This window comes from Eriocheir sinensis, chromosome 53, assembly GCF_024679095.1.
Source record: "Eriocheir sinensis breed Jianghai 21 chromosome 53, ASM2467909v1, whole genome shotgun sequence".
NCBI classification, from domain to species: domain Eukaryota; kingdom Metazoa; phylum Arthropoda; class Malacostraca; order Decapoda; family Varunidae; genus Eriocheir; species Eriocheir sinensis.
Window position 1 is genome coordinate 6,247,911 of NC_066561.1, and position 16,110 is coordinate 6,264,020.

A 16,110-nucleotide genomic window follows, 5' to 3' on the forward strand; every position below is an offset into this window, starting at 1 on the left:
TCTATCCAGGAAAAATAGGGAAAGTGGATGGAAGGGAGGAAAGAGACTAGAAGGTATGGACGGAGAGGGAGAGGAAGGTAAAGTTGAAGGGAAGAAGAGAGAGAGAGAGAGAAAAGGGAAGATTCAGAAAAAAAATAAACGCAACAAAGTGAAAAGAAGGAAAGAAGGGAAAGGAGGAAACATTAAGAGGAGAAAGGGAGGGAGGAAGAAGAGAGAGAAAACAGAGGAATAGGAAAGATTAAGAAAAAAAGGAAAAGGCGACAAAGTGAAAAGAAGACAAAGGAAAGAAGGAAAAAAAAAGAAACATGAAGAGAATAAAGGAAGGAGGGAGGGAGGGTGATAGAAGGGTGTGAGAGAAGGAAGAAAGGGAGGAAGGTTGAGGAGAAAAAAAAAACATATCAAAGGAGTGAAAGGCGGAGGGAAGAGGGAAGGGGAGGAAAAGATTGGGGAGGGAGGTAGAGAGAGGGAGAGGGGGGGAGAGAGGAGAGGGAGAAGATAGAGAATTTGATCCTCTTATGTTATAGGTCTTTAATACCTAAGAATAATCTTAAGGAGGTTATAAATATTAGCATTCTCTCTCTCTCTCTCTCTCTCTCTCTCTCTCTCTCTCTCTCTCTCTCTCACTCTCTCTCTCTCTCTCTCTGACAAAGAGATGTAGGAATGGAGAGAAGAGAGGGGGAGGGAGAGAGAAAAGAGGAGAAAGAGGGAGGAAGGGAGAGGGAAAGATTAAGATATCTGGACGGAAATTGGAAGGGAGAGTAGAAAAAAGGGAGGGGAGAGGAAGAGGAAGGGAGAGGAGGGGAGAGAGAGATAATTGGAGGTGGAGTGAGAGGGAAGGAGTAGAGATTGAGGGGGAGGAAGAGGGAGAGGAAGGGAGAGGAAGGGAGAGAGAAAGGAACGCAAACTTGAAGGAATGGTAGGAGAGAGGAAGACATGGAAAAAGGAGGGAGGAAAAAAAAGGGAGAGGAGGGGAGAGATGGAGGTGGGATGAGAGGGAGGAAGGAGAGGAATAATATATCAAGGAAGGAGATATGGAGAGAAAATGGAACAACGGAGGAAAATTATGATGTTAAGGAGAGAGAGATGGAGGAAAAGAAAAAGATGGATGAGGAAGAGTTGAGATGGAAGGAAGGAGGGAAAGAGGAGAATAACATGGAGGTAAAATAAAATAAAAGTTAGTGGAATGATAACAGGAGAGGAAAAAATGGATGGAAAGGAAGGAGAGAGAGGAGAGAGGAAGAGAGAGAGAGAGAGAGAGAGAGAGAGAGAGAGAGAGAGAGAGAGAGAGAGAGAGAGAGAGAGAGAGAGAGAGAGAGAGAGAGAGAGAGAGAGAGAGAGAGAGAGAGAAAAAACCAAGGGGAAGAAAGAGGCTGGGAGGTATGGGCCGAGGGTATGTAGACTTTAACAAATAGGAAAAAATAATGGAAAAAAAGGTTCATCTTGTTTGTATTCTCTAGGTAATATAGTATACGAAAGAGTTGGTAGACTAAGACTTTTGATAAGAAAACGACTATTAAATTTTACTGATAGAATAGGACTGTGATTTTTTTTATTAAGTGTAAGGAATATTGCATCTCCTACTTTTAAGGTTATTTGGGGAGACTAACTTTATTATTACACTGATAAGATGTATGACTTTTAATTACAAAAGAACTATTAAATTTTACTGATAGAATAGGACTGTGATTTTTTTTTATTAAGTGTAAGGAATATTGCATCTCCTACTTTTAAGGTTATTTAGGGAGAATATCTTGATTATCACACTGATAAGATGTATGACTTTTAATTACAAAAGGACTATTAAATTTTACTGATAGAATAGGACTGTGATTTTTTTTATTAAGTGTAAGGAATATTGCATCTCCTACTTTTAAGGTTATTTGGGGAGACTAACTTGATTATTACACTGATAAGATGTATAACTTTTAATTACAAAAGGACTATTAAATTTTACTGATAGAATAGGACTGTGATTTTTTTTATTTATTAAGTGTAAGGAATATTGCATCTCCTACTTTTAAGGTTATTTGGGGAGACTAACTTGATTATTACACTGATAAGATGTATGACTTTTAATTACAAAAGGACTATTAAATTTTACTGATAGAATAGGACTGTGATTTTTTTTTTTATTAAGTGTAAGGAATATTGCATCTCCTATTTTTAAGGTTATTTTGGGAGACTAACTTGATTTGGGTTTAATATTTCGTTCTGAAGGAGAGAGAAACGAGAACAAGAAAGTACACAATATATATGGAGTTTAAATAGTGTCATTTTATAAGACATTTCGTCGCCCGAGAACACCTATTTGACAAGGCTTTCATAGGAGTTGTAGGCATTTCCAGGAGTAGTTTTATGACCCTGGTGGTAGTATGACCCTTCCTCTGTACCGTGAACCTGAAGGAACACTCATTAGAACCCGACTGACCCCCTCTTTGACCTTTAGAAATAGCTGATGTGAGGAGCGAGTGTCTTATCATACCGACCATAGTGTCTCTTTCACCGTTTTCAATTAACTTGAGTCGCTTTTTGAGCCACGCAGAAGATTCATCATGAAGGTAATTTCCCGTGAGTTCGTTATTTTTCTGAGCTACATTTTACCTCGGCCATAACATGAATTACCGTCACCCAAAAACAAATCCAGCATTTAGAAGGATTAAAGATCATCACCTCATTGTGTATACCTTTTTTTTTTTCCTGTGGGACTTTATAACTTCGCCCATAGCTGCAATTTCCGTCACTTAAAACAAGTCCAATATTTAGAAGGATTAAAGATCATCACCTCATTGTGTATACCTTTTTTTTCTTCCTGTGGGACTTTATAACTTCGCCCATAGCTGCAATTTCCGTCACTTAAAACAAGTCCAACATTTAGAAGGATTAAAGATCATCACCCATTTTTTGTATATCCATTTTTTCCCTGTGGTACTTTTTAGCTTCGCCCATAGTAGCAATTTCCGTCACCCAAAAACAAGTCCAATATTTAGAAGGATTAAAGATCATCACCCATTTTTTGTATATCCATTTTTTCCCTGTGGTACTTTTTAACTTCGCCCATAGTAGCAATTTCCGTCACTTAAAACAAGTCCAGCATTTAGAAGGATTAAAGATCATCACCCATTTTTTGTATATCCATTTTTTCCCTGTGGTACTTTTTAGCTTCGCCCATAGCAGCAACTTCCATCACTTAAAACAAGTCCAGCATTTAGAAGGATTAAAGATCATCACCCATTTTTTGTATATCTATTTTTTTCCTAAGGTATTTTTTAGCTTCGCCCATAACTGCAATTTCCGTCACCTCAAACAAGTCCAGCAATTAGATGGATTAAAATACACGACTTTCTCCTTTTTCTATTTCGTCCGTTTAGTTAATCTTCATCACGCTATCAAAACACAATTAGAAGGATTAAAACACACTCCTACTTCCTGACACCCCTTTTTTGCTGCGTTACTTTTCATCGCGACCGTCACGTTAATCTTCATCACCAAAACAAAGCACATGATTAGGAACGATTCAAAATATCACCTTTTGCTAACGCCCCTTTTTTCAACCCATAGTATCCGAGGGAACGAGACGTGTGCTCCATCGGGTGTTTGTTGACGAGGCGGGGCGGCTTTTGTCACGGCTTTTAAAACTAGAGGCTGATTGTGTTTATGGCAAAGGAGGCGAAAAAATAAGTGTAAGGTAAAACTGCCCTTAAAATGCTCCTGCTGCCAATGTAATAAACACAGAGGGAGTACAAAGGGAAGGTTGATTCTCTATGTGACAAAGGAAACAAATCAGTGAGCAAAATACGTGTCGTAATGAGAGAATGAAGATACAGGTCAACTCTTGCATTAGGAAGCTGGACAACAGAGATGGGAATGGGATGTATTGAATAACAGTATATCACTCATGAATTCAGACGTGTTTTCAGGGTACTATTTGCATAAAAGGGATGAAATAAGAAAGATACAGGTCAACGCTTGCATTTGGAGGCTGGATAACACAGAGCTGAGAGATTTAACAACAGTATATCATCAAAAAGTCAGGTGTTCTCAGGTTAGTGTTCGTGCGACAGTATGAAATGGAAGAAAGAATGAAGATACTGGCTAACTCTTGCATAGGGAAGCTGGATACAACAGGGATGAGATGAATATAACAACAGTAAATCACCCATGAATTCAGGCGTGTTCTCAGTGTTAGTGTTAAAATACGTTATATTTCCGCCTCATATCACAAAAAACAAGAGAAAATAATATATGTTGAGGATAAAAGTCGGGGGTACAAATTCATGTCTCCTCGTCCGTGCTCCTGCCTCGGTAAGTGTCTCGTTTTCTGTTGACGGTGCGGCGCCGAGGCAAACAAGAGGCCAGTTCCGCAGGGGTCACTATGGTATACGCCTCCCTTGACGCTGAGGTCGGCTGTAGCTCAAATATTTAAGGCCAGATGGTGACAGAGAGAATTGATATGGAAGTCAGGGAGGAAGACGGCAAAGGAAGGAATGGAGGAACAGAGGAAAGAGGAATAAAGAGAGGAAATAGAGGGAATAGAGCATAAGTGATGATAGAGCCTGACGGGAATTAAGGAAAATGAGAGGGCAAGAAGGAGGGGAGGGAGGTAGAGGAAAAGAGCATTCACCAGGGGGAAGAGGAAGAGGAAGATGAAGAGAATGGGGACGTTGATGGAAGGGAAGAGAATAAAGTGATGGAGGAGAAGAGAAGAGAACAAGGCATTGGGAACAGGGGAGAGTGACATTTTTTTCTGCCTCTACTTCTTCCTTCTTCCCAAACCCTAAAATCCCTCAGGGGTTACAAAGAGGGAAATGAGGAAGGAGAACATGGAAGTCGGAAGGTCTGTCTACTGGGGAGGGAAGAGATTCAATCATTTCCCTATTCTTTCGTTTCTCATCACCTCCACCTTCTAATTCTTCCCTCTTTGAACACTTGGAGGAAATAAGAGACGGGTAAAAATTATAAGATATGGATATGAAGTTTTCTATTCATTTTCCTTCTCTTCGCCTCCGTTTTCACATTTTCCCTTTCTTTAATACTAGAAGGAAAGAAAAAACGGGTAAAAATTATAAGATATGGATATGAAGTTTTCTATTCATTTTCCTCCTCTTCACCTCTACTTTCACATTTTCCCTTCTTTTAACACTTGAAGGAAAGAAAAAACAGGTAAAAAATTATAAGATGTGGATACGAGGTTTTTCATGAACTATTTATCCATCAATATATTTTTATTTTCCATTCATTTTCTTTCTCTTCACCTCTACTTTCACATTTTCCCTTCTTTTAACACTTGAATGAAAGAAGAAACGGGTAAAAACTATAAGATGTGGATACGAGGTTTTTCATGAACTATTTATCTATCAATATATTTTCATTTTCCATTCATTTTCTTTCTCTTCACCTCTACTTTCACATTTTCCCTTTTTTTAACACTTGAAGGAAAGAAGAAACGGGTAAAAAATTATAGGATATGGCTGTGAGGATTCCATTAACTTTTTATCCAGCAATATATTTTCATTTTCCATTCATTTTCTTTCTCTTCACCTCTACTTTCACATTTTCCCTTTCTTTAACACTTGAAGGAAAGAAGAAACTTGTAAAAAATTATACGATATGGCTATGAGGTTTTCCATTCACTATTCATCTATTAATATATATCAGAGGCAACTTCAGTGTCACCTAACTGTAACTGTCACCAAGAGAGTTCAGTAATTTTCTTTTATTAGCTTTGCACCTGAATTTCCTACTCTCTCTTTCAGTTATTTTTCTTGTACACTTCTCCTCCCGAAATTGACCTCTCTTTCGGCCACTCCTCTGTACTCTTTTTAGGAGCAGTGAGTAGCGGGCTTTTTTTTTCATTAATGTTTCCTTTTTATATACCCTTGAACTGTCGCCTGTGCCGTAAAAAAAACCAGCCATCAATGTGTGTTTTTTTTTTACATTTTTTTTACGGTAAAGGAAACAGCTCAAGGCCAAAATAGACAAAGACAAGGCAAGAAGGTGTGAAGAGCCTTGGTGACATCACACACTCCTGCCTCACACCTACACAAAAGCTCTCCCTCGCCCCTCGTTCAGTTTCACACAGGTACTCGCATCCTTGTACAGGCGGCCATCTTCATCTTCATCTTCACTATCTACCTTTCGCCTCCCTCTTTCCCTTCACTCCTTACCTTCTTCCCCATTTACCCCTACCTATTCCCACTCCCCTCTTCGTCATCTTCACTTTTACTCCTTCCCCATCTCACCATTGCCTCTCCCCTTTCCTTTCCCCCTTTCCCTTCATCTTTATCATCTATCCCTCCCCTATCTTATCAATCCCTTTCCCCTCCTGTTTCCTTTCCCTCTTCACCTCCTTCGCTATCTACCCCTCTCATTTCTTACCATTTCCTTAACACTTCACTTTCCTTTCCCTCCTCACCTTCACTATCTATCCGTCCTCTATTTTCCCATTCTCTCTCCCCTCCACTTTCCTTCCCGCCTCCTCTCCTCCATCATATACTCCTCCCCTATCTCTCCATTCCCTCTCCCACCCACTTTCCTCCCCTCCTCACCTTTTACCTCCAACCCTCGTGAGGCCAAGGAGCGCACGGCCTCATACATAACACAAATGACCCCCTTTTCACCTGCTTTCACCCCCGTCCCCTGACACCTGAGTTCACCTGAGGATTAGAGGGAGAGGGATGTGAGGTGAGGTGGGTGAAACAGGTGGGCAGGAAACGACAAGGGAGTTGATGGAGGAAGTAGAAATAGATGTTAGGTAGAATGGAATTGAATGGCAGGTGGCCAGGATGTGATGAAGGATTTGATAGATACAACTCTTGCAATGGGGAACTGGACAAAAGATGGATGGGATGGATTTAAAGACAATAACCCATGAATTTAGGTGTGTTCTCAGGGGGAAAAAAATATTAAGATGATTTTAGGCAAATAAGAAAGTAAAATAAAGATAGCAGAGTATGACGTAATATGAATAAATAAGTAGATGTTTTAAGCAGAAAGAAATTAAAATAAAACTACGAAAAAAAGAGACAAAACTGTCAGAAATTAAATAAGCAAAAGATACTGAAATTTAAAAGATAAAACAAGAAGAGATAAAATTGAAAAAGAGAAAGGGAGAATTAAAGAGCATGGGACCAAATGGAAACTAAGAAAAAGAAAGAGGAAGAGGAAGAGGAAAGGAGAATAACGAAGATGAGACAGAAAGAAGATTAGATGTATGAAGGAAAAGGATTAGAAGGATATTAGGACATACCAGGAAAAATATGAAGAGTTATGTTTGGGTAAGCCATGAAAAGATAGATATATAGACAGACAGATAGATAGAAAGAGAGAGATAGTGAGACAGAGAGAGAGAGAGAGAGAGACAGAGAGAGAGAGAGAGAGAGAGAGAGAGAGAGAGAGAGAGAGAGAGAGAGAGAGAGAGAGAGAGAGAGAGAGAGAGAGAGAGAGAGAGAGGATCAGGAACAATAAAAAAGGACAAAAAGAAGACAAACGATGGTAGGTAGACACATAACCTACCACACACACACACACACACACACACACGGCCGTCGCCCATCACCTTTAGACGGGCATGTAACCTCTCCGGGATAACATGACAGCTAATTGCCATGAAATCAGGTGTCCGCCAGGTGCCTCGTTATAGCGGCGGAGACAAGAAGGTAAAATGGTGAGCCGTTGCACGCAGGACTAACGAAGATGGCTGTTCGTTAAGTGGTCTAGGAGAGCCCGCCGGACCGGAAAAGACCCACACGATGCGAAAAATAAGTCTCTATTGGACCCGCCATTGCCGAGAGAGCGGAGGAGGGAGACCGTAAACAACAAAAAAAAGCGATAACAATAACTACAATACCACCTACAACAATAACAATGATAATAATAATGATAATAATAATGGTGCTTTTTTTTCTTCTTGTTTTTTCTGTTGTTGATGATGATGATGATGATGATGTGTAGGAGGGTTTATGTAAGGTGTGTGTGTGTGTGTAGTAGTAGTAGTAGTAGTAGTAGTAGTAGTAGTAGTAGTAGTAGTAGTAATAGTAGGAGGAGGAGGAGGAGCAGGGGCGGCATAGCGAATAAATCAATGACTCACAACCCTTTTTTTCATTCCCCGCCTGACGAACCGGAATTTGATAACCTCTCCACGTGTCGCCGCTTCAATGAGTCTTTTATCGCCCACATTGCGTTACACAGTTGTCAGGCCGCCGCGTTATTTCATTACTCCCACGGCTGCTACGACGCGAATTGGGCGGATAGCAAAACAAAACAGTATTCGTATTTTTTTCCTTCAACTCGTGCGGCGAAATATATCATACGTGTACCCAAATCATTTTCTCTCCCTTCCTCTTCATTTCCCTTCCTCACGTTCAGAGAGTTGTTTTACCATTCATCTCCCCTTCATTCTCCTTCCCCTCCATCTTCGCAGTCTACCTCTTCCTTAGCTTACCTTTTCTTCTTACCTTTTCTTTCCTTTACTTCCTCACGTGGATATGAAACAGGCGTGACTTCCGAGTTAATGTTACTGGAATATCACATTAGTGTCCTTTGTTCAACAGTTTCATGTCTACAGTAATGAAAATTTGAACACCTGACAAAACCGAGCATATATTTTTCTTCTTACCTTTTCTTTCCTTTACTTCCTCACCTTCACAACCTTAACTTCTGTGTGAATACGTGGATATGAAACAGGCGTGACTTCCGAGTTAATGTTACTGGAATATCACATTACTGTCCTTTGTTCAACAGTTTCATGTCTACAGTAATGAAGATTTGAACACCTGACAAAACCGAGCATATATTTTTCTTTGATTCAGAAGGTATATCGTTCTTAACTTCTGAGTGAATACGTGGATATGAAACAGGCGTGGCTTCCGAGTAAATGTTACTGGAATATCACATTAATGTCCTTTGTTCAGCAGTTTCATGTCTACAGTAATGACATTTTGAACACCTGACGAAACAGATCATCCATTATTTTCATTAACTCAGAAGGTATGTTATCCTTGAGTTGCTGTGTGAATACGTGAATATGTAACATGCTTGACTTCAGAGTTTATGTTACTGAAAATTACGCTAATGTCTCTCTTCACCAGTGCCATATTTACTGTGACACAACTTGGACATCTGACAAAACAAAGCATCTATTTTCCATTGAGTTGCTGGGTGAATACGTGAATACAAAACACTTAGGAGTTTATGTTACGGCGATATCACGTTCCTGTCTCTGTTTATGAGTCCATGTTTACAACTTGGACACCTGACAAAACAAAGCATCTATATTCCATTAATTCAGAAGGCTGAGTTGCTGGGTGAATACGTGATTACAAAACACTTAGGAGTTTATGTTACGGCGATATCACGTTCCCGTCTCTGTTTATGAGTCCATGTTTACAACTTGGACACCTAACAAAACAAAGCATCTATATTCCATTAATTCAGAAGGCTGAGTTGCTGGGTGAATACGTGATTACAAAACACTTAGGAGTTTATGTTACCGCGATATCACGTTCCTGTCTCTGTTTATGAGTCCATGTTTACCGTGACACAACTTGGACACCTGACAAAACAAAGCATCTATATTCCATTAATTCAGAAGGCTGAGTTGCTGGGTGAATACGTGATTACAAAACACTTAGGAGTTTATGTTACCGCGATATCACGTTCCTGTCTCTGTTTATGAGTCCATGTTTACCGTGACACAGCTTGGGCACCTGACAAAACAAAGCATCTATTTTCCCATTAATCCAGAAGGTATACCAGGTGGTGACGTGTGTGATTACGTGAATATGAATCATGAATGACTTCCGAGTTTATGTTACTGAAATATCTCGTTACTGTCTTTGTTCATCAGTTCCATGTTTACTGTAATGAAAATTTGAACATCTGACGAAACAGAACACCTATTTTTCCCTTAATCCAGAAGGAGTATCAGGTGGTGAGTTATGTGAATACGTGAATTTTGAATCATGAATGACTTGGAGATTTGTCACTGCAATGTCATTTAAATTTATCTGTTTATTAGTTCCATGTCTACAGTAATGAAATTTTGAACACCTGACAAAACAAACCATCTATTTTTCCATTAATCCAGAAGGTATGTCAGGTGGTGAGTTATGTGAATACGTGAATTTTGAATCATGAATGACTTGGAGATTTGTCACTGCAATGTCATTTTACTTTCTCTGTTTATTAGTACCATGTCTACAGCAACGCAAATCTGAACCCATGACATAACAGAGCATCTATTTTTCCATTAATCCATAAGGTATATCATGGCTTGACTTCCACGTTTTTGTCACTGCAATATCGCTTTACTTTCTCTGTTTATTAGTACCATGTCTACAGCAACCCAAATCTGAACCCATGACAAAACAGAGCATCTTTTTTTCCATTAATCCAGAGGGTATATCACGGTTAATTTGCTGGGTGAATACGTGAATGTGAAACAGGCTTGACCTCAGAGCTTGTGTCAGGTTATATCAGGCGGGTGTCAGCAGGGGCCCCAAGTGTGACAGGGAGAGAAACAAAACATGACCCACGTTTTCCCCCACTTCGATGACTGTGGCAAAATATTAATGTCGGTTTCTGTGTGGATGTGAATTGTGATTAACCTCGGAGCTTGCCCTGCGTCTAATTAGTTCAGGTAATGCATTAACGCCAGGTGGAGAGTGACGGCATAAAAGGTGATTCGTATTTTGCTTTAATATGTTGAAATGATGAGTTTTAAGCTAGAGTCAACACCCAACTGTTAACTCATTACGCGCTGGTTTTGTCACCCCCAATACCTTTTTTTATTATTTCCTTAACTGTCACTTTTATTTGTCGTATCCATGTCTGCTTATATAGGCAGGGGAGTCTGTTTGGGTCTATATATATTTTGTTTTCCCTTGATGCCCTTTTATGGATCTCAGTAGTAATAGTAGTAGTAGTAGTAGTAGTAGTAGTAGTAGTAGTAGCAGTAGTAGTGGTGGTGGTAGAATTTGTAGTAGTAGTAGTAGTAGTAGTAGTAGTAGTAGTAGTAGACATGAAAACACGAGAAACAGTACAGCGAAGAAATACAAATTGCAAAAGAGACTCGACGATGGGAACTCAACATGAAACCACGGCAAAAACATTGATGAGAAGCAACACTAAAACATAATAAAAAAAACAAGAGAATTATAACAAGGCCAGGAACAGTACAGTGAGGTAATACATATCGCCATAGAGACTCGACAAAAGAAATTAGCCGCTACATGAAACCCCAAAAAATACACTGAAGACAGAAAAACAACAATGAACGATAAAGAAAAAACAAGACAATTATAACACGAGGAACAGCATAGTGAAGACAAATAACGCCATAGGGACTAAACAAAAGGAATTAGCCCCTACATGAAACAAAACAAAAAATAACGATAAAAAATAAAGGAAAAACAAGACAATTATAACTCGAGGAACAGTTCAGCGAAGCGACACAAAACGCCATATGGATTTAACGAAGGGGACTCAGCATGATACCACAGGAGAAAAATTGAAGAAAAGAGAAAAAACAATACTAAAAAAAGATGAAAACAAAACTCTCAAATATAACAACACTAACAACAGTACATTGAGGGATAGACTAAACAAAGGGGTCTCTTAGTACAACAGTCAAAACGGTAGAGAAGAAAAAGCATTACTAAAAGATGAAGAAACACAAGACCCACATATATAAAAATTCCAGCAACAGGACAGTGAGGGGATACGAGCCGCAATGAGGACTTGACAAAGGGATATCTTCGTACAACAGCCAAAACGTTAGAGAAGAAAAAGCATTACTAAAAGATAAAGAAAATCAAGACCCACTTCTATAACCCCGCGAGGAGCAGTACAGTGAGGGGATAACGTACCGCAATAAGGATTTGACCAAGGAATATCTACGTACAAAAGCCAAAACGTAAGATAAGAAGAAAATATACTAAAAGCCGAAGAAAATCAAGACCCACTTCTGTAACACCACGAGCAACAGTACAGGGAGGTCACACGCACCGCTGGGAATGGCTTTAAAGGTCATTCCAGTATTTCGTCTGATCTGATCCGCGTCGACACGAATTGTATATGCCTAATTAAGGGGATCTGAGAACACTAACACAGGATAATCTGGCTGTGTGTTAAGATAGCTTCACGCTCCGATTCCCTTGCTAATAATAGTTGTAATGATAATACTGATGATGATAATAATAATAATGATGATAATGACAATAATAATGCGTCCCAATATTATAGTCTGTTCACTGTTTCCGTCCTCCTTTCCCTCATAACCCTTCTTCTTTTCTCGTCTTTTTCTTCTTATATCTCTACATTATTTAATCTTCTCTTCCTCCCCTTTTTCCTTCTAGTTTACAGCATTCACCTTCTTATTCTTTTTTTTATTAACTCTCTCTCTCTCTCTCTCTCTCTCTCTCTCTCTCTCTCTCTCTCTCTCTCTCTCTCTCTCTCTCTCTCTCTCTCTCTCTCTCATTAACAAATTCATCTCATTCAACAATATACATGACCTACTACCATTACAGAATAGTTAAACCAGACCTCACTGTAGCGTACGCGGGAGCAGATTAGCACACGTAGTAATGGGGTTAAGTTGGAGAGATGCAATTAAGACGAGGACAGAGGAGAGAATCGGTTTACTGACAGCCGTGGATGTGTGGATGAGTGATGGATGAGCTGAAAATTGTTGGAGGAGTGGAAAAGTAGTGGATGCGTGAGTGTTGGGTAAGTGGAACAGGCTTGGTGGATGAGTGGGCAGAGCAATGAATGAGTGGATCAGCTGTGGAAGAATGGAACAAGGCAGTGGATGAGTGAAAGTGATGGATGAGAGGAACAGAGCAGTGGATGAGTGGAACAGTGAGGGATGAGTGGATCAGAGCAGTGGATGAGTGGACCAACTGGGATGAAAGGAACAAGGCAGTGGATGAGTGAAAGTGATGGATGAGAGTAACAGAGCAGTGGATGAGTGGAACAGTGAGGGATGAGGAAAACAGAGAAGTGGATGAATGGAACAGCTGCAGATAAGTGGAACAAGGCAGTGGATGAGTTGAATAGTTGTGGAGGAGTTGAACATAGTAGTGGATGAGTGGAGCAAAATGGTGAATGAGGGAATTAGGATAGTGGATGAGAAGAGCTGAGTAGTGGATGAGTGGAACATAGTAGTGGATGAGTGGAGCAAAATGGTGAATGAGGGGATTAGGATAGTGGACGAGGAGACCAGAGTAGTGGATGAGTGGAACAGGCCTGGCAGTCATATGGTGAGCGCCAATACGTTAGACGCCCCCCAGAAAAGTTTAGCTAAATAAATGGACAGTGAAATTAGGTTATGATTGGCGGTGTTTTAAAATTACAGATGTCAAATAAAGACGAGGTATGTTCTAACGTCATTCCATATGCACATAACATATTGCCTTTACTCCTTTGACTTTCTTGCTGACCTTTGACCTCTTGTTGACCTTTTGCAGATCAACCTCATGTTTCTGGTCAACATCATCAGAATCCTGGTCACCAAACTAAGAGCGAGCGATGCCGTGGAGACGACCCAAGTCAGGTGAGATAGATAGATAGATAGACAGATAGAGATAGATAGATAGATAGATAGATAGATAGATAGATAGATAGAGAGAGAGAGAGAGAGAGAGAGAGAGAGAGAGAGATTTTTATTTGTGAATTGCATGACGGAGCAATCAATAACCTGCCTACATAACTTTCTGTGTGTGTGTGTGTGTGTGTGTGTGTGTGTGTGTGTGTGTTACCGCTTTGAGATACGTATAGTTTCAGGAATTTCTCACGTTTTAAATAACTCGCTTTATAGTTTTATTGTTTTATTAATGGACGGCAATAATAAATCATGATTGCTATATATTACTTGGTTGTATTTTGTTGCATAAAAAAAACTATCTTTCCCTCTGTTTATCTGTCTATCTAATTATTAAGCAAACTTTATATCTAGCTATGTCTATAATTTAACCAATGTAGCTGCCTATCTTTAATTATCGTTCTATTTATATATCCTTATCTTTCTATCTATGTCAATCCATCCATCTCTCTATCTCTCTGCTAACCCCTGCCTCCCTCCCGTGACCCTCAGGAAGGCGATCAAAGCCACCGTTGTGCTGTTCCCCCTCCTGGGCATCACCAACCTCCTCTTTGCCGTCAACCCCGGGGACAGAGGCAGGCTGGAGGGCGCCTACATGCTCACCAACGCCATCCTGCAGTCGTCACAGGTACACAGAGGGTTGCAATTTATCTCCCTTCACTGAAAAATAAAGTTCCAATATAAGTCCAGCAAGTACGTTTTTCTGCCCACGGAGCCTGAAGTAACGTTTTAGTTATCGTAAATACCCAATAGTTCTCTAGGGCTCACTTAGACGTCAATACATGAAGTAATTGTAAAAATGTAATCATTCTCGATGTTTTTTCGTCTTCGTAAACGAGATAAAAAAATAACAGATAAAAACCCTTCTCATTACAAGCGTCCATCCACGAAGGCACCGCAGTCTTAAGCAACATTTTTTTATAACATTTTCTCAACAACGGTTTAATTTATTCCATTGAGGTATAACTGAAACAAGACCCAGAGAAACACAGGTAGTTTACGATAAATGAAAGATCACCTCAGGCTCCTTGGGCAGAATGACGAAGTAGCTGGCAACATCTGGCAACTAGACTCTCTGAAAACACCCCTTTATCTCCTTTCTTTCCTCTACGATGTGCAGCAGCAACACCAAACGTTTCTATGCACATTTAAACCTGTATTACATTTGTGCAAACTTTTACATACTCTTTCCCAAAATAACATCGCACATAAGCCACGTATTCCTCCTCTGTTGTCTGTGTTCTTTGTGGCAACGCGCAGCCCGTTTTCTATCACCGCCCAGTTGCCTCCATTCTCTTTTTTACCATGAACTTATATATTTTTACACCTCCCAGATCTGAGTCAATCCTCCCTTTTACCACTTTCCCCTTTTACGTGCGAGTGTGTGTGTGTAAAGGGAGCGGGGTGGATTTCTCTGAACGTTCCTGGTAACTTCTCTCTCTCTCTCTCTCTCGTGGGTGGGTGTGCATGCATAGAAAAACAAACAAACAAACAAGCAAACACAAACAGACGGAGCTTTTGGAGAGCAAGTTATCAATCAATGCAATATATTTTTCCTTCACGCTTTCCACCTTTTTATATTCCCTTTCCTCCTCCTCCTCCTCCTCCTCCTCCTCCTCCTCCTCCTCCTCCTTTCCTTTTTCAGTACTTCCATTCACATCACAATATCTCCTCATTTTTTCCTTTCCTCCTCCTCCTCTTCCATCCTCTCTTCCATGGTCTTCCTTTATCTTATATCACTCGTTTTTTCTCTATTTTATTTCTCTTTTTTCTTCTACCTCCTTAACCTCCTCCTACTTCTCCCTTCCCATATCCCATTACCATCCATTTCCCATCGCTAACACCCCCTCCCTTCCTTTCCCCCTTTCCGGCATCATTACCACGCGTCCCCTTCCATTATCCATCTTCTTCCCATCAACACCATCTCTATGATATCCTCTTCTCCCCCCCTCTTCCTCCTTCGTCCCTTCGTCTCCCCGCTAAGGTCATTTATCTGCTTCCTCTAACCCTTCCTTTCTACCTCGCGATCCATCTTACTCTCCTTCACCGCCACCGTCTCATTCTACTTCCTCTTCCTGCTGGCTATCATCAATCTATCATAATCATCAACTGCCATTTCAGTCTTTTTCTTCTTTGTTATCTACCATTATCGACTCCCCTTCTTCATCATCACCGTGTTTCTGCTTCCTCTTCCTGCTGCCTATCATCAATCTATCTTCATCAACAGCCATTTCAGTTTTTGTTTTCTTACTCTTTATCTTCCATTATTGACTCCACTACGCAAACTAACACCTCCTCCTCCTCCTCCTTTTCATCCCCTCCTCCTCCCCCACGGCGTGTTCGTGTCTGTGCTGTAACGCTTCTCATCTTCATCATCAACATCATCATCCTTCTCCTCCTCTCCTTAGGGTGTGATCGTGTCTGTGCTGTAACGTTTCTCATCATCAACATCATCATCATCATCACCATCCTCCTCCTCCTCTTCATCCCATCCTTCTCCCCAGGGCGTGTTC

At 40.3% G+C, this 16,110-nt stretch overlaps 1 protein-coding gene across 1 annotated transcript in view; it reads left to right on the forward strand.

Annotated features, from left to right (window-relative positions):
* The window catches only part of LOC126983115 (corticotropin-releasing factor receptor 1-like), a 129,205-nt gene that overhangs the window by 111,433 nt on the left and 1,662 nt on the right, over positions 1–16,110 (forward strand). Inside the window, exons 8-10 of the mRNA XM_050835612.1 lie at positions 13,464–13,549; positions 14,090–14,225; positions 16,102–16,110. The exon at positions 16,102–16,110 is cut by the window's right edge and continues 1,662 nt beyond it. Of these exons, the coding sequence (XP_050691569.1) occupies positions 13,464–13,549; positions 14,090–14,225; positions 16,102–16,110 (231 nt within the window). The remainder of the gene's footprint in view (positions 1–13,463; positions 13,550–14,089; positions 14,226–16,101) is intronic.